The 18,553-nt window shown below is 39.1% G+C and overlaps 1 protein-coding gene across 2 annotated transcripts in view; it reads right to left on the reverse strand.

Annotated features, from left to right (window-relative positions):
• DEPDC1B (DEP domain containing 1B) overlaps window positions 364-18,553 on the reverse strand; it is a 92,255-nt gene continuing 74,065 nt past the window's right edge. Inside the window, exons 8-11 of one of the 2 annotated variants that reach the window (XM_003133987.6) lie at window positions 11,610-11,776; window positions 7,985-8,161; window positions 2,826-3,011; window positions 364-1,345 (exon numbers count right to left, since the gene is read on the reverse strand). In XM_003133987.6, the coding sequence (XP_003134035.5) occupies window positions 1,184-1,345; window positions 2,826-3,011; window positions 7,985-8,161; window positions 11,610-11,776 (692 nt within the window). In that variant the 3' untranslated portion in view covers window positions 364-1,183. The remainder of the gene's footprint in view (window positions 1,346-2,825; window positions 3,012-7,984; window positions 8,162-11,609; window positions 11,777-18,553) is intronic. The other variant, XM_013982691.2, reaches the window with a different exon arrangement.

Raw genomic sequence — 18,553 nt, forward strand, 5'->3', positions numbered from 1 at the left:
GGAATACTTCTTTCCATCTTTGAGAGGGCAAAACCAGAGTCAATGGCAAGAAGCAGTCTGCTACAAAAGAACAGAAGCAGATCTCAAGTGCAAGGAAATATCAGTCCCAATACCAGAGCAAGCCAGTTAGTAAGGGTTGCTCTTAGGTTTTGGGGTAATTGCTCTCAGAAAAAGCCTTCCAGCTGCTCTAATTTTTAAGTGTTCCACTATTTGCAAGAGGGCAAAACATAGCAAAAGAAATGTACTTCCTAAAATCCAGTACAAAAACCCAAATCTTACTTCTTATTTTATAATAGAAATAAATGATTGATGTGAGAACACCAGCCAAGGCAGGGATAAATGCCAAAAAAGAAACACCATGTATGGTATTTTAAAAAATGATATTTATTTACATTCCATTTACTTTCAAAAGGATGAGAAAGCTAGGGAAATATATAAAGGAAGTTGTCTCATTTTACTTAACTCATTGTGTTTTTCATGAAACAACAAAGATCCACTTAGAATCACAGGACTAACAGGACTGCAAGAATTTATCCTGTTCCATTTTCCATCTTTAGCCAAGACTGAAATTATACTAGTGTAGGCAAATGAAAATCTACTTCATTTAGGTGGTGTTTAATTATAATATATATGTCATAAAAGTAAAATCTGTCAGAGCATCCAACACATCTGCAATAAAAGACACAGCCAATGTAATATAGAACATTAAGAATCTTTGTGCAACAAGGAAAAACAATCTACACAGCAGAAATCACAATTGGCTATTAAGTCAATAGCATCACAGTAACAGTATCCAGTGTCTTTCTTATCCAAGTATATACATTATCTTTCAGTCTTGGTTATCACAAAGACATCAGTAATCAGGTGTACACACAAATATTTTATAAACACTGTAAAAAACAACAAATAAAAAAATGAAAAGACCATTAAATTTTATAACAAGCATATTAACATTACCACCATATATATGTCTCCTTATTTTTAACTGCTTTGTACACTTTAAAAATAGCACTGAGTTTTATAAAAATACTGACAATGGCTCAACATTTTTTGAAGTCAGGTAATCTCTATAATTCAGTAGTCTGCGGCTTACATGCTTCTTTATTCCACCAGTATAGTCCTCCAACCACCCATTAACTCAAAACAACAGCATCAACAGAGGTCTCTAACAGCTATCAAAGTACTACATCCGAAAACTTCTAGTTCTTTGAAATGGTTGGAAGGGGTTTTTTAGTGCCCACATCAACAGCTGTGGTTTTGCTTTAGACTTTTCAGGAAACAGAAGTGCTTCACTTTCTGGTGTAGGAAATCGTTCTTGGTAGACTTCAGGATAGGATTTTTGAAACTAAAAAACGAAAACAAAACACACACATAAATCCAAGAAAAGTGAAAAAAAACAGACAAGAGGCGATAAAATTGGGCACTCTAATTTTAAAATAAGAGTTCCTGATCCAATACTTTCATATTTTTGTTTTGTTTTAACGTTTCCTGCTTTCCATCAGGAAAGAGAACAAGAAGAAAACAGATTACAGGTTCACTTCAACACAAACTCATTTCTTTTTGTTAAACCATTAGATTCCAACTTTCTGTAGATCTAATTCATCTTTAATTTGATTTGATCTTTTTTGGGGGGGGTCTTTGGGGGGGGCCACACCCACGGCATACGGAGGTTCCCTGGCTAGGGGTCAAATCAGAGCTGTAGCTACCGACCTACACCACAGCCACAGCAACCCTGGATCCGAGCCACGTCTGCAACCTACACCACAGCTCACAGCATTGCCAGATCCTTAACCTACCGAGTGAGGCCAGAGATCAAACCCATGCCCTCATGGATGCTAGTCAGGTTCGTTAACCACAAACCACAATGGGAACTCCTAATTTGATCTAATCTTCAAGTAAACTTCTCATTTGGGTCATATTTCTTCAAATTTCTCCCCTGCAAACTATAAATATGCCTTCACCAGTAACTGACTTATTTTCTACTCAAAGAAAATTTGGGCCCAACGTTTCATCACTTCCCTGCTTCTCTAGCTCAGCCCCACCTGCTTCTGCCCAAGTAGAAGAGAAAAGATGCTGGTATACATTTCTTTTTGAAAAGCTTACAAAGAAGCAGTATGTTTTTCCTTTGATCCACACCACTGAACTCTTCTCCAAAATTACTATGAGAAAAATATTATGGGAATCTAGAATTGTGTATAATCTTATACATAAATATGATATGATCAGAAATCAAGTTATGCAGGATTCAGTCTTTAAATAGAAACACCATTCACTAGCTCTTAAAAGAATACTTTCAAAATGATCAAGGTAAACCAATTCTGAGTTGGAAACTAGTCTTTGAAACCCTAGTCCATGTTGCCTAATAGGAAATAAAAACTTCTAGTGATGTCTCAGGCAAGAAACCAATTTGATATTGATATCTAAAACCAAAGCATTTTAAATTCTGGACATTTTACATGTGTGAATTCAGTATGACATGCCTTTCAAAAAAATCAAAAGAAACCATCCTCATTTGATAGTTTCCCTGCATTTGAAGTAATTACTCCACTAACTCACGTCCTATCACATATCAAAACCAAGGACAAATATTAGAGAATGGCTTCACAAATGAAGAGTTCAATAATGGTAAAAGATCTACATCAGAGAATAAAGATCTGGAAAACAGACCACAGTTGTGTCAATTAATGAATTAAGTAATTTACTTTCAAAACTGCTATGTCTCAGAAGATGAGATTCATATGAAATCTATTAAAATAGAGAATAAAAAGGGAAAAATAACATAAGAACAGTAGGGAGAAGAAATGACTTATAAATATGCTTTTTACCTGCTTCAATTTTTTCTTCTTTTCTTTGCTGGAGAGTTTGGCATCTGTGATGACTTCCTCCAACAAGGCAGCCAGGGGTTCCTGAGAGCCGTATGCTCTTTGGTATTCAAATTCCTCTGGGCTAATTTGGCGGCAAAATGATGGAGCCGATAAAGTGATATCCATATCAGCTCCTGGGTATTTTATCTGAGGCAAAGGGATTATTAGTGAAAGTGCATGTTTACCAGTTCAGATCATATAGTATATCTCCCGGGAGAAACACTATGACATTCAACTTGATTGGGAAAAACTCTATACTGACAAGGAAAAGTGTTTCCATAACTTCATAAAAGAAAAAAAAAATGTAAAGTCACAGTTTTAAATATGAGTGTTTAATTTTTTTAACCCCAAAGCAATTTTCATAAACAAAAATCCTTGCATTCTCTTCTAATAAGATCTGAAATTTACACATAAACTAAGTATGTCGACTCAAGTGAGTGCAAACACACACTATGAAACTATGGAGGTTCCTTCACATCTGGAGAGTCTGATCCTCCCTCCCTTGGGGATAGAAAGAGGCACAGATTTAGCTCAGCTCCCATGCAGAAGGAAATACTGCACCCATCTCCACACATGTTAATAGTGTAAAACAACTGAAAACAAATGTGCAGACAATGTGTAGGACGAAAAGGAGAAGGGAGAAATAAGAGGGAAAAAGATACCGAGATTTGTAAATAAAGGCATCCATTAGAAATATTTAATTTCAGAGACCAAAAAGGACTGTCAGAGCCCTTTTCAGAAGACTCATCTTCTCAGAAATGCAGCATCTACTGTTCTTCTGCAGTGGGTAAAATTCCTACCATTACATTCATGTCTTTGGTTTACGTTTCTTTTTCCAGAAGCCACAGTTAAAAATAAATATGGTGCCAAGAAGGGTTATTACATGAAGTACATTCCATGCATCAACAACAGTGTACCCAGTCATTTAGAGATAACCTAAGGGAGATAGACCAGAACCATGAGTTAAAGGGGAACACACACAACCCTTTCTTTTTCATTTGAATTAGGAAATCTGGAAAAAGCTGAAAAGGGCCAGAATAAAGGATGAGGCCCAGGTAAAAACTAAGAGTCCGAACTAGGGCAAGAGAAAACCACTGGATACCTATGATTAAAGAGCACAAGAGGAAGAAGGGGGTCGCAGACAAGGTCAATAGAAGATTGGTGTCAAAACAATGCCAACCTCACTGTTTATCTAATCCAGGATCAGCCCTGGAACTGCCCCCAAACAACTCACCACAACAGTTCAAGTAACACTTCTTTTTTAGAGAGGCATCACCCTAAATGTGATATGATGAAGGGGCTCAGCAGCCTGTGCAAGGCTCCAGGCGCTAAAACAAACAAGCGTTTGGCAATTCTACTGAGTATGTATTTCTAAGAAAAAAATGTAACTGGACAATTGGGTAGTTAGAGATTTTATTCAGGGCTATGGCAGTGCCTGTTCATAAGATTGTACTGCTCTGCAGTTAAATCCATCATATGAGCTCAGCCTTCTGATATTCAACCAACAGTAAGGGGCTCACAGAGCCAAGTGTCTGCAACGGATGCCTGTGCCATGTGAATACACAAGCCTGGCAAAGACACAGACCAATGGACTCACCATTATCACCTCTCCTTGAAGAAATTTAGTGGTTTTTTTTAATGTTTTAAGTTTGGCTCATAAAATATCAGGGGAAGGTAGGGAGTTAAACTAAAACAACAGTAAGATTACACTTTATACCCATTAAAATGGCAAAGGGCAGTTAAGCTGTTACTGCTATGGAGAGTGTGTCACTACTGTGGTGCAGGTTTAATTCCTGACCTGGGAATTTCTGCATGCCATAGGCATGGCCAAAAAAATTAAATAAATAATAAAAATAAAATGGCAAAGATATGCACACTAATAATAAAAGTAGGCAAGGGTATAAAGAAATACACACTTTCTTTTTTTTTTGTCTTTTTGTCTTTTTGCCATTTCTTGGGCCGCTCCCGCAGCATATGGAGGTTCCCAGGCTAGGGGTCTAATCGGAGCTGGAGCCACTGGCCTACGCCAGAGTCACAGCAACGCAGGATCCGAGCCGCGTCTGCAACCTACACCACAGCTCACGGCAACGCCGTATCGTTAACCCACTGAGCAAGGGCAGGGACCGAACCCGCAACCTCACGGTTCCTAGTCGGATTCGCTAACCACTGCGCCACAACAGGAACTCCAGAAATACACACTTTCTTATACCAATGAGGGGAATGTAAACTGGAACAATCACTCTAAATGAAAATTTTTTTGATGATATGCAATCAGTCCTTAACATACATTCAGGGTCTCTGACCATGCAACGCCAAACTGCTAGGAATTTATTCTTAGAAAATAATTGCAGATCAAACAACAGCAGCAAAAAACTAATCTAATCTAACAAAAATATTTACTATTATGGAGTTCCCGTTGTGGCACAGCAGAAACGAATCCAACTAGTAACCACGAGGTTGCAGGTTCGATCCCAGTCTCACTCAGTGGGTTAAGGATCCGGCATTGCCATGAGCCGTGGTGTAGGTCGAAGATGCGGCTGGGATCTGACATTGCTGTGGCTGTGGCGTTGGCCAGCAGCTATAGCTCCAATTCAGCCCCTAGCCTGGGAACCTCTATATGCTACAGGCGTGGCCCTAAAAAGAAAAAAAGAAAATTACTATTAGAATGCTTGCAAAAATGGAAATGATCAATCATTTAAATAAATTATGGTATATCCATATTATGGAATATTACGTTACCAATAATAATGATAATGTGACTCAATTGAAAAATGGGCAAAAGAACCAAAGACATGTTTCTCCAAAGAAGATACACAGATAGCCAACAAGCACATGAAAAAATGCTCAACATCTCTGATTATTAGAGAAATGCAAATCAAAACTACCATGAAGTACCACCTCACACCAGTCAGAATGGCCATCATTAATAAGTCCACAAAGAACAAATGCTGGAGAGGGTATGGAGAAAAGGGAACCCTCCTACACTGTTGGTTGAATGTAAATTGGTACAACCACTATGGAAAACAGTACGGAGGTACCTTAGAAAACTAAATATAGAATTACCATATGACCCAGCAATCCCACTCTTGGGCATATATCCAGACAAAACTTTCCTTAAAAAAAATACATGCACCTGCATTCTCATTGCAGCACTATTCACAATAGCCAAGACATGGAAACAACATAAATGTCCATTGACAGATGAATGGATTAAGAACATGTGGTATAGGAGTTCCCATCATGGCTCAGTGGTTAATGAATCCAAGAACCATGAGGTTGAGGGTTCAATCCCTGGCCTCAATCAGTGGGTTAAGGATCCCGCATTGCTGTAAGTATGGTATAGATTGCAGAAGAGGTTCAGATCCTGTGTTGCTGTGGCTCTGGTGTAGGCTGGCAGCTACAGCTCTGATTAGACACCCTAGCCTGGGAACCTTCATATGCTGTGGGTGCAGCCCTAGAAAAGACAAAAAGACGGAAAAAAAAAAAAAAAAAAAAAAAGAACGTGTGGTATATATACACAATGGAACACTACTCAGCCATAAAAAAGAATGAAATAATGCCATTTGCAGCAACATGGATGGAACTAGAAGACTTTCATATTAAATGAAGTAAGTCAGAAAGAGAAAGACAAATACCACATGCTATCACTTACATCTGGAATCTAATATACGGCACAAATGAACCTTTCCACAGAAAAGAAATTCATGGACTTGGAGAACAGACTTGTGGTTGCCACGGTAGAGAGGGAAGGAGTGGGATGGACTAGGAATCTGGGGATAATAGATGCAAACTATTGCCTTTGGAATGGATAAGCAAGGAGATCCTGCTTTATAGCACAGGGAACTATGTCTAGTCACTTACGATGGAGCATGATAGAGGATAATGTGAGAAAAAGAATGTAAATACGTATGTGTGACTGCGTCACTTTGCTGTACAGTAGAAAATTGACAGTACTCTGTAAACCAGCTATAATGGGAAAAAATCATTTAAAAAATAATAATATTGTGGAATAACATAACAATGATAATAATAACAACGGCAGCTACCAAATGAGGGCTTACTATGTAGTAAACATTATTCTGAGCACTTCAATGTTTTAAGCCACTCAATCCCCAAAATAGCCCTAGGAGGTATGTGTTAACTATAATTATCCCATTTTATAGATGAGAAAAGAGATGATGGGACTGATGCTAAAGCAGAGACTTCTAGTCTCCACAACAATTTCACAGAGTAGGTATGGCCCATTTTAACATTTCCAAAAACCAAAATCCAGAGGGGTTAAGGGAGTTTCCCAGGGCCACACAACCAGGAAAGAGGGGAGCCAGGAGTCTGGCCCAGGTCCCTACAGCTCTAAAGCCAGGTTCTTCTACCATACCTCATTCTACAGTGAGGCAGTATGGCATGGTAGTTAAGAGCACTGATTCTGGGAGCTCCTGCTGTGGCTCAGTGGTAACGAACTTGACTAGTATCCATGAGGATGTGGGTTCAATCCCTTACTCAGTGGGATAATGATCCGGCATTGCCACAAGCTATGGTGTAGGTCGAAGATGAGGGTTGGATCCCGCGTTGCTGTGGCTGTGGTGTAGGCCAGCATCTGCAGCTCCAATTCAACCTCTAGCCTGGGAACTTCTATATGTTGCACATGTAGACCTTTAAAAAAAAAAAAAGAGCACTGATTCTAGAGAATGATTTATCGGTTTGAATCCTACCTCCATGACCTTGGACAAATCATTTACATTCTCTGTGCCTCAGCTTTCTTGTTCAAAAAATCATATCTAGGTTGCAAAGCTATTACAAATCAAGACATTATTACACAGACATCACTTTCATCAGGAAGTATATGCAGATTCTGAATAAACCCACTTTAAGGAATTCGCAATCACAAGTATGAAGCATTGATTGACACAACAAAACCTAGTGGGCACTCATAGATTTTCAAAGATAATAACAAACACATGCAGTGCTTACTATGTGCCAAGCCCTGTTGTCGGCAGTTTGTAAATACCAATTTGTTTATTCCTCATAACAAAAAGTACGAAGAAGTCTAGCAAACTTACATGACTTACTGCTCTAATTTCTCTGTGGCAATTTTAGAGAACTGATACTATCCCTTCCTTTACCTGGACTCTTCGTAGATGGGCCACACGCTCCTCTATGGAGGTCTGCAAGGCCAAAGGGACTTTCAGAATGTCTTGGTAATTGTCCATCAGAAACGTTACCAACCTAGCAGCTAATAAGTCATCCAAGTCCACTTCATCCTTGGAACACAAGATGCAACGGGAAAATGTCTGAACCATCTTAAAAAAAAAAAAAAAAAAAAAAAAAATGGGAGGGTGTGATTTTTAAATAAATAGAGATGAAGGTTTTTCTCCTACTCTGAACTGAGTGCGATCTAATTTGCAAAAGGCAAAAAGTCAGTGAGAAACAACACACAGCACAAGGAACACATCTTACCCAACGAATGGCCAGACCTGACCATCTCAGGTGGGCTGATCTTCTCATCATCAGCATGAACAGATGCACTGCATCTCAGAGACTTAGCAGAAATACTGGGGTGAGCAGTTTTAAAGGTACCCCCTTTAACAGACACTTTTAAATACATACTTCAACAAATTCTAAAAATTATTATCACCACCATAACTTGGATCATGTAGCACTTTTAAGTTCAAAGTACTTATAGCCAAATTTAGTGTAATAATTTCCTAATTTCATCATTTTTTTAAAAAAAATCTGTTAGCACAGTCTATGTGTCTCAACCATTACAGTTTTTCCTAGTTAACTGCTATTTTATCTAGGATTTTATATGTACATTTGACAATCACCTTTGAACAAAACCACGAGACTTCATAAATACATTAAGTATTTATAAAAATATAAAAAAATATTACAGCAGTTGCTTCCATAGAATCATTTTAACTACTCCATTCTTAACACTACCTTTTGGATGGACTTTTTTTCCTTTCCTACTAACTTTATCGTTGACCATCTTATTTTAAGACCTATAGGCATGCAAATATAATAAGCCAGACAAAGACAAATACCATACAATATCACTTGTATAAGGAATCTAAAAAATACAAGAAAAACCAGTGAACATAACAAAAAAGAAATAGACTCACTGATATAGAGAACAAACTAGTGGTTGGGAGGGGTAGGTTATAGGGATAGAAAATTAAGAGGTTTAAACTATTATGTATAAAATAAACTATAAGGACATACTGTACAGCACAGGGAATATAGCCAATGTTTTATAACTATAGAGTATAATCTTCAAAAACTGAATCACTATATTGTACACTTGTAACATATAATATCGTACATCAAATATTCTTCAATTTTTTAAAAAAACCTATATGCATGATATCATGTAGCTCTGTTTAATAAGACTTCACTTCTTCAGCATACTGCATAAGATACTTTATCTTCACTCACATCTATATATAGTGCGAGACACACACACAAAGACTCTATCTGGAGACTATGGACTCCAGGAAACTGGTGAATGCCTTGAAAATGTATGCAAAATTTTATACATGCATTCTTCTAGGGAATAGATGCAAAGTTTTCTTCAGCTTTTCCGAATGGTCCATTAGCCCTCTACTCATCCACTTACCCCCCTCCCCCCAAAAAAGGTCAAGAATTACTCTGGGCACTCATTGGTTCTCTGATCTTATGCCATACTTCTAAAAGTGGGCCAGTGGATTCTCGGGCATACATGGTGGTTCACCAGCATATGGAAAGGATATACATTCCAATGAAACATCAATTTTGCTCTAAGCTATTTTTTGAAGAAAGTTAATGAATTTTTCCAGTAAATAAGACCAGACACTATAAAACTCTTAGAGGAAAACATAGGCCAAACACTCTCTGACATAAACAACACCAACATCTTCTCAGATCCACCTCTTAGAATATTGACAGTAAAAACAAAAATAAACAAATGGGACCTAATCAAACTTAAAAGTTTCTGCACAGGAGTTCCCGTCATGGCGCAGTGGTTAACGAATCCAAATGGGAACCATGAGGTTGCGGGTTCAATCCCTGGCCTTGCTCAGTGGGTTAACGATCCGGCATTGCCAGGAGCTGTGGTGTAGGTTGCAGACACGTTGCTGTGGCTCTGGCGTAGGCCGGGGGCTACAGCTCTGATTAGACCCCTAGCCTGGGAACCTCCATATGCTGCGGGAGTGGCCCAAGAAATAGCAAAAAAAAAAAAAAGTTCTGCACAGCAAAGGAAACCCTAAACAAAATGAAAAGACAACCCACAGAATGGGAGAAAATCTTTGCAAATGAATCGACTGACAAGGCATTCATCTCCAAAATTTATAAACATCTCCTGCAGCTCCATACCAAAAAAACAAACAACCCCATCAAAAAACGGGCAGAAGATCTAAACAGACAGTTCTCCAAAGAAGACATACAGATGGCCACAGAACACATGAAAAGATGTTCAACATCACTCATCATTAGAGAAATGCAAGTCAAAACCACTATGAGGTACCACCTAACACCAGCCAGAACGGCCAGCATCAAAAAGGCTACAAACAAGAAGTGCTGGAGAGGGTGTGGAGAAAATGGAACCCTGTTACACTGTTGGTGGGATTGTAAATGGGTGCAACTACTTTGGAAATCAGTATGGAGAGTCCTCAGAAAACTAAACATAGAACTACCATTTGATCCAGCAATCCCACTCCTGGGCATCTATCCAGAAAAAACCATGACTCGCAAAGACACAAGTACTCTGATGTTCATTACGGCACTCTTTTCAATAGCCAAGACATGGAAACAACCTAAATGTCCATCAACAGAGGAGTGGATCAAGGAGATGTGGTACATATACACAATGGAATATTACTCAGCCATTAAGAAAAAAAAAAAAAAAACACGAAATACTGGCATTTTTAGCAACATGGATGGACCTAGAAACTCTCATGCTAGGTGAAGTCAGCCATACAATGAGACACCAACATCAAATGCTTTCACTGACATGTGGAATCTGAAAAAAGGACAGACGGAACTTCTTTGCAGAACAGATGCTGACTCACAGACATTGAAAAACTTATGGTCTCCAGAGGAGACAGTTTGGTGGGTGGGGGGATGTGCTTGGGCTGTGGGATGGAAAGCCTGTGAAATTGGATTGTGATGATCATTATACAACTACAGATGTGATAAATTCATTGAGTAATAAAAAAAAATTTTTAATTAAAAAACCATATGCTGATATGACAGGGTAGAATTCAACATTAGTTTATGTTTTTAAGCCAAACTGAGACTATATTAAGAAATACCCTCACTCATGGACCCAAGAGATACTAATTCCCTCTCCCCTTCCTTCCAAGTTGTCTGATACATCTGTATATGTCACCTCCTCCCCCTTTAACGCATGATATATGCTTCGTCTTTCCAACTGGTCAGAGTAGCAAAGGCTTTGCAACCCTTTTTGTCCTGGAGGGAGAATTCTGTTTCTGAGAAGCCAGTTATTCCTTCTGCCCATACTTCCTTCTCTGTGTTGACAGCAGGAAGGAAGCAGCAGATACCTCTACACTGAGTCTACCCCTACTCACTCTTCACTTTTTATTACCTTCTCTAAGTCACTAAGAGCAAAAGCAAACACCAGTCTGGGTAGATTCCAAGCCATGGCTCTTTAAGGAAGCCCACATTGTAACTGGGTACCAAGCTAGTGAATTTTACTCATGTGGATTTTATCCCAAAAACTCATGTCCTGTTAGATGTTAGAAATCAACCTACCAGTGTTCGGGTGCCAAAGCCATCACACAGTGGTGGCATCTCCTTATTTAAGCAGATCCTTGCCATCATTCTCATCAATAACTGTAACTTTCTCCTATTTTCTGGGGGCAGGAGGAGACAGCAAATCTGAAATGCTTCAATGGCCATTTTCTCTTTCTGTAACAAACCTGATTTAGGAAGAAAAAAAAGTTTTAAACCTTTTAAAACCTACAGCCTATTTGACTATTATGTTTACAGTTTTAGAAAATACATATATTATTAAATTATATATGTAGTAATATATATAACTAAAGTATATGTTATAAAATACATATATTATTAAAATATATATAGTAATATATATTACTAAAATTATATAAAGCATGTTCACATGTTCAACTATAGTGGGCCAACTGACCCACTGTCACTCACAAATTAGCACAGAAAATACAAACCATCAAACAGGGATGGCAAATATATAAAACAAATACAGCCATTTTCCCCTCCCACAACCTTGACAGATACAAATAAATTTTCATAGCATTCTTTCCCATTGGACCAAGAGCAGTCAGGTTAAGCCTAACCTAACCCTCAACACTCACACTGTTAAGAGGTTCAAGATAGCATGAGCAAAAACACGAATGCGCCATCACTGCCCCAAAGTTTCTCCTTTGTACTATTTCCTCATGATAAGCAGGGCTGCTCTATGGATGACTCTCATAGATGAAATAATAGGACTAATGCTCTTAGAGTCATGCCACTGCCAAATGGCTCTGCTTCCTTCTAACTAACACTTTTCAAATAACACTTCCTCCCACTGAAGCTGTTTTTCCAGCTAAGTGTACTGATTCAATCATGTTACATGTCAGCCTTCTTCACACAGTATGATTTTGCTAAGAACAAGGGTATCCTAGGAGTTACCGCCCTGGCTCAATGGAAATGAATCCGACCAGGAACCATGAAATTATGGGTTCAATTCCTGGCCTTGCTCAGTGGGTTAAGGATCCGGCGCTGCCATGAGCTGCAGTGTAGGTTGCTGTGGCTGTGGCGGAGGCTGGCAGCTATAGCTCCTATTCAACCCCTACCCTGGGAACCTTCATATGCCTCGGGGGCAGTCCTAAAAAAAACAAAAACAAACAAACAAAAAAAAAACAAAAACAAAAAAGGAAAAGGAACAGGGTATTCTAATATTGTGTTCTTCATATTTGTCTCCAGATACACACATCCTCACATCTTCTAAAGAGATGAAACTGCTTTCAGCAATTTATCAGTACATACTCAACCTTGTCCAGCTCCAACTTGGAGACAAAACCATCTTTTACATTCAGTAAATCTTTACTAGCCGTGTACAGTATGCCAGGAATGCCAGGTCTTAGAAATATAAAAATATGCAAGGTCCCTTCCTTTGAAGAGATTATGCACTGTGAGAAGGAACGGTCCATAAAAAATAAGTTGCAAAATGCAAGAGATGCTGCAAGAGACATCTGCAAGGGGCATAATAGGGGAACTATAAGTCATTCAATAGGACTGCAATGTAAGCTGTGGGAGTCATTAGAAATGAAACTGGAAAGGTTAGCAGAGATGAGTCTTAGAATGCCCTGAACACCAGACTAAGGAGTACAGGTTTGAAAAAAAATAGAGAAGGGAAGGAGGTGGGGAGTGATGAGAAAACACTCCCAAAATTTTGGGAAAAGTCACTCTCTAAGGAGGACATGTGAGCAGAGATCTGAAGGAAATGAGAATAAGCCTGGGAAATATCACAGAGACAAATTCTCAAGGCAAAGAAAATAACAATTGCAAAGACCGTGTTAAGGGAGGGTTTGAGGACTGGCAGTGAGGCCTGAGTGAGGAGAGGACTGTGCAAGGAATATTCAAGTCAAAAATGAGGTTAGAAAAGAGGCCAGAAGCCAGGAGCCAGGTCACACAGAACCTTTTAGACTATCATTCAGGACTCCAGGTTTATGGTAAGTGGCCTGAAAAACCATTGAAGGGTTCTTGGAAGGGGAGTCATTTGATCTGAATTATGTCTTCTCTGGCAGCTGTAATAAATTTTAAGCAGGTGACCGGGAGGAAGGAAGATGCAAAACATGATGACAGTCTGGATGGGGTTGGAACTGGTGGCAACTGGAGCGCTGGTAAAAACTAATTAAATTCCAGATCCAGTTCTCCACAAAGCATTTTACTTTTTCCATGAAGCCTACCATCACAGTAGGCCACAAATCCCTTCTTTTATCCAGTTATAAACACCTTTGGAGAGTAAGATTTCACCTTATCTTTGTTTTTTTTTTGTTTTTGGGGGGCTTTTTTGTCTTTTTTTTTTTTTTTTTGCCATTTCTTGGGCTGCTCCCGCAGCATATGGAGGTTCCCAGGCTAGGGGTCGAATCGGAGCTGTAGCCGCCAGCCTACGCCAGAGCCACAGCAACACAGGATCTGAGCCGCATCTGCAACGTACACCACAGCTCACGGCAACACCAGATTGTTAACCCACTGAGCAAGGGCAGGGACCGAACCCGCAACCTCATGGTTCCTAGTTGGATTCATTAACCACTGCGCCACGACGGGAACTCCCGATTTCACCTTATCTTTGTATGTTTCATATATATAGTTTTATGAATGAGCATGCAAGATGATTGAAAATCCAATGCACTTCTTTTGGCAAGCCCTATTTTCTAGTATATGGTACAAAGCATAAAAGTAAACATTTGGAGGGAGGGGACACGCTAGGAGAGTAGGAAGACCCTGAATACACCTTCTCCCATGGGAACGTCAAAGCTGCAAATACTTCTAGAGCAACTATCTATGAGAATGACTTGAGGACTAACAGAAAAGATTTTCCACAACTATAAAGAAGGAGCCACAATGAAACAGGTAGGAGGAGCAGAGACATAATATACAAGGACCCACATAAACGGGTGGGCAACCCACAAACAGTAGGAATATCACAACTGCAGAGATACTCCCCAGAGAGTATAGAGTCTGACCGCACAACAGGCTCCCCAGCTTGTGGGTTCTGCACTCAGGACACAGGTCCCCAGAATGTGTGGCTTTGAAACCAAGCAGGGCTTACATTCAAGAGGGTTGGAGGGCAGTAGGAAACAGACTCTGCCCTTCAAGGTCACATGCAAAATGTCACGTGTTCCAGGTCCCAGCACAGAGGCAGCAGTTTGAAAGGAGCCTGGGTCAAACCCACCTACTCATCTTGGAGAAGGAGGAGGAGACTGGGGTTCTCCCTGGGGATGGAGATGATGGGAGCAGCCAGTTTCGGGAGCTCATTCTATCATGATGACTCCAAGGCTCACAAGCATTATTCTGGAATCTTCCCTCTAGTTTATTAGTGCCAGGGGCTTGCCCTGCTCACCAGTGGGCCCATAACATCCACGGACCACGGGCCCACCCACTCAGCCATGTGTGAAGCCACCCCATCCTTTAGCAGGCCCACACCCACCACATGAATCAGGGCCTTAGAGTCAACTGGGCTAGGGGTGGAGGGGAGCAGCCTCACCTACCAGTGCACACACTGGTAGATTGTAGTTGGCCTCACAACAACAAAAGAGCAAACACAGCCCACAGAGGGAGCACTCCCAGGGCATATAGCTCTGGTGACCCAAAGGGAGTGTGCTGCTGGGCCCCATAACATATCTCCTACATGAAGCTACTTCTCCAAAATCAGGAAATGTAACCAACCTACCAAATATGTAGAAATAAAAACAGAAAACTAGGCAAGATGAGGATAAGAGTATATTCCCAAAGAAGAAACAAGACAAAACTTTAGAAAAGGAACTTAAAGTGGAGATAAGTTATCTAACCAATAAAGAGTTCTGGGCAATGATAATAAAGATGTTCACTGAACTGAGGAGAAAAATGGATGAACAGAGTTTTAATAAAGTGGAAGAATACAATAGGTGAAATTAAAAATACACTGGAAGAGGCATTCCCACTGTGACGCAGCAAAAACAAATCCAACTAGGAACTATGAGGTTGCAGGTTCGATCCCTGGCCTTGCTCAGTGGGTTAAGGATCTGGCATTGCTGTGAGCTATGGTGTAGGTCACAGACGCAGCTCAGATCCTGTGTTGCTGTGGCTGTGGTGTAGGCCAGCAGCTACAGCTCTGATTAGACCCCTAGCCCCGGAACCTCCATATGCTGTGGATATGGCCCTAAAAAGACAAAAAAAAAAAAAACACTGGAAGAAATCAACAGTAGATTACATGACGTAGAAGACAGAGTAGTGGAAATTCACCAAGCTGGAAAAAAGAAAAAGAAAAAGAACTTTTAAAAATGTGGATAGGAGTTCCTGCAGTGGCTCAGTGGATAACGAATCCAACTAGGAACAATGAGATTGCGGGTTCGATCCCTGGCCTTGCTCAATGGGTTAAGGATCCGGCATTGCCGTGATCTGTGGTGTAGGTCGCAGAGGCAGCTCGGATCTGGCATTTACAGCTCTGATTGAACCCCTAGCTTGGGAACCTCCATATGCCGCAGGTACTTCCCTAGAAAAGGCAAAAAAAAGACAAAAAATAAATAAATAAAAATAAAAAATAAAAATGTGGATAGTTTAAGATAACTCTGGAAAAAATTAAATGTACTAACATTCAAATTATAGAGATCCCAGAAGAAGAACAGAGAGAGAAAGGGGCAGAGAACTTATTTGAAGAAATCATTGCTAAAAATATCCCTAACCTGACAAAGGAAAAAGACATCCAGGTCCAGGAATACAGAGAATCCCAAACAAGATAAACCCAAAAAGATACATACCAAGACACATCATAATTAAAAAGGCAACAATTAGCAATAAAGAGAAAATCCTAAAAGCAGCAAAAGAAAATCAACTAGTTAGGTAAAAAGGAAGTCCCATAAGACTATCAGCTGACATTCAGCAGAAATTTTATAGGCCAGAAGGGAATAAAAGGAAAAATACCTACAACCAAGGATACACTACCCAATGAGGTTATCATTCAGATTTGAATGAGAGATAAAAGAATTTTACAGATAAGCCAAAGGTGAAAAGACTTCAGCACCACTAAATTTGCCTTCCAAAAAATCATAAGGAACTTCTAAATGAAAAAAAAAAAAAAAAAAGCAAAACTTATGAAGGGAAAAATCCCATTAGTAAAAGCAAACATGCAATAAAGGCAGTGGATTAACAGTTAAAAGTTAATAGGAAGTTTAAAAGGCAAAATAGTAAAAATCACTTATATCTGCAATAAGTAGTTGAGGGATACACAAAACACAGACAACAAAGCTAATGTATCATAACTCCCTAATTTCAAGCTATACTATAAGGCTCAGTCATCAAAACAGTTTGGTACTGGCACAAAAACAGACACACAGATCAATGGAACAAAATAGAGAGCCCAGAAATGGACCCATATTTTGTGGACAATTAATCTACAACAAAGGAGGCAAGAATATACAATGGGGAAAAGACAGCCACTGCAATAATTGGTATTGGGAAAATCAGACAGCTACAAGCAAAAGAATCAAAATGAACTAATCTTTCACACCATGCACAAAAATAAAATCAAAATGGATTCAGATTTAAATGTAAGACCTGAAACCATACAAATTCTAGAAGAAAACATGGGCAGTGTGCTCTTTGACAATGGCCTTCATGATATTTTCTGGATATGTCTCCTTAGGCAAGGAAAATAAAAGCAAAAAAATAAATAAATAAATGGGACTAACTCAAACTAAAAAGTTTTTGCACAGTGAAGGAAACTATCAACAAAATGAAAAGGCCAGTTACTAGATGGGAGAAAATTATTTGCAAACAATATATCCAATAAGATATTAATATCCAAAATATATAAAGAACTCCTAAAATTCAACTTCAAAAAACCAAACAACCCCATTAAAAAGGGGGCAGAGAATCTAAATAGACGTTTTTCCAGAGACATACAGATGGCAATAAGCACATGAAAAGATGTTCAACATCATTCATCATCAGGGAAATGCAACCTAAAGCCACAGTGAGATACCACCTCACATCTGTTAGAAGGGCTGTTATCAAAAAGTTAACAAATAAGGGTTGACAAGGATATTGAGGAAAAGGAACATGTGTGCACTGTTACTGGGAATATAAATTGGTGCGGCCACTAAGGAAACCAATATAGAGGTTTCTTAAAAAATTAAAAATATAACTACCATATAATATAGCAATTTCACTCCTGGGTATTTATCTGAAGAAAACCAAAATATTAATTTGAAAAGATACATCTACCCCAATGTTCATAGCAGCATTATTCACAAAAACCAAGATATGGAAGCAACCAATAGTGCCACCAATAGATAAACAGACAAATAAGATTATCACACACACACACAAATGGAATATTACACCGCCATTAATGAAATCTTGCCATTATGACAACATAGATGGACGTAGAGCATGTTACGCCAAGTGAAATAAGTTAGAGAAAGATAAATGCTGTAGGATTTCACTTATATGTGGAATCTAAAAAACAAAACAAGTGAACAAACATAACAAAACAAAAAATGAACTATACATACATAGAACAAACAGGTGGTTTCCAGAGGGAAGGGGTGTGGGGAGAGGAAGGAAATAGGTAAAGGAGACTATGAGGTACAAACTACTAGCTGCGAAATAAATGAGGCACATTTTTGAAATGTGCATATATATTAAGGGAATACAATCACAATGTAATATCTTTGAATGCTGATATATCATAACTAGACTTATCCTGGTGATCAGTCTGAAATGCATAGAAAATCTAATCATTAGGCTACATAATAGGAACTAAAATAGTGTTGTAGGTCAATTATACTTCAAAAACAAACAGGGAGCTCCCATTGTGGCTCAGCAGGTTAAAAACTCAACTAGAATCCATGAGGATGTGGGTTTGATCCCTGGCCTTGCTAAGGGAGTTAAGGATCTGGAATTGCCTCAGCTGTGGTGTAGGTAGCATACTTGGCTTATATCTGGCATTGCTGTGACTGTGGTGTAGC

This window comes from Sus scrofa, chromosome 16 (genome assembly GCF_000003025.6).
Source record: "Sus scrofa isolate TJ Tabasco breed Duroc chromosome 16, Sscrofa11.1, whole genome shotgun sequence".
NCBI lineage: Eukaryota > Metazoa > Chordata > Mammalia > Artiodactyla > Suidae > Sus > Sus scrofa.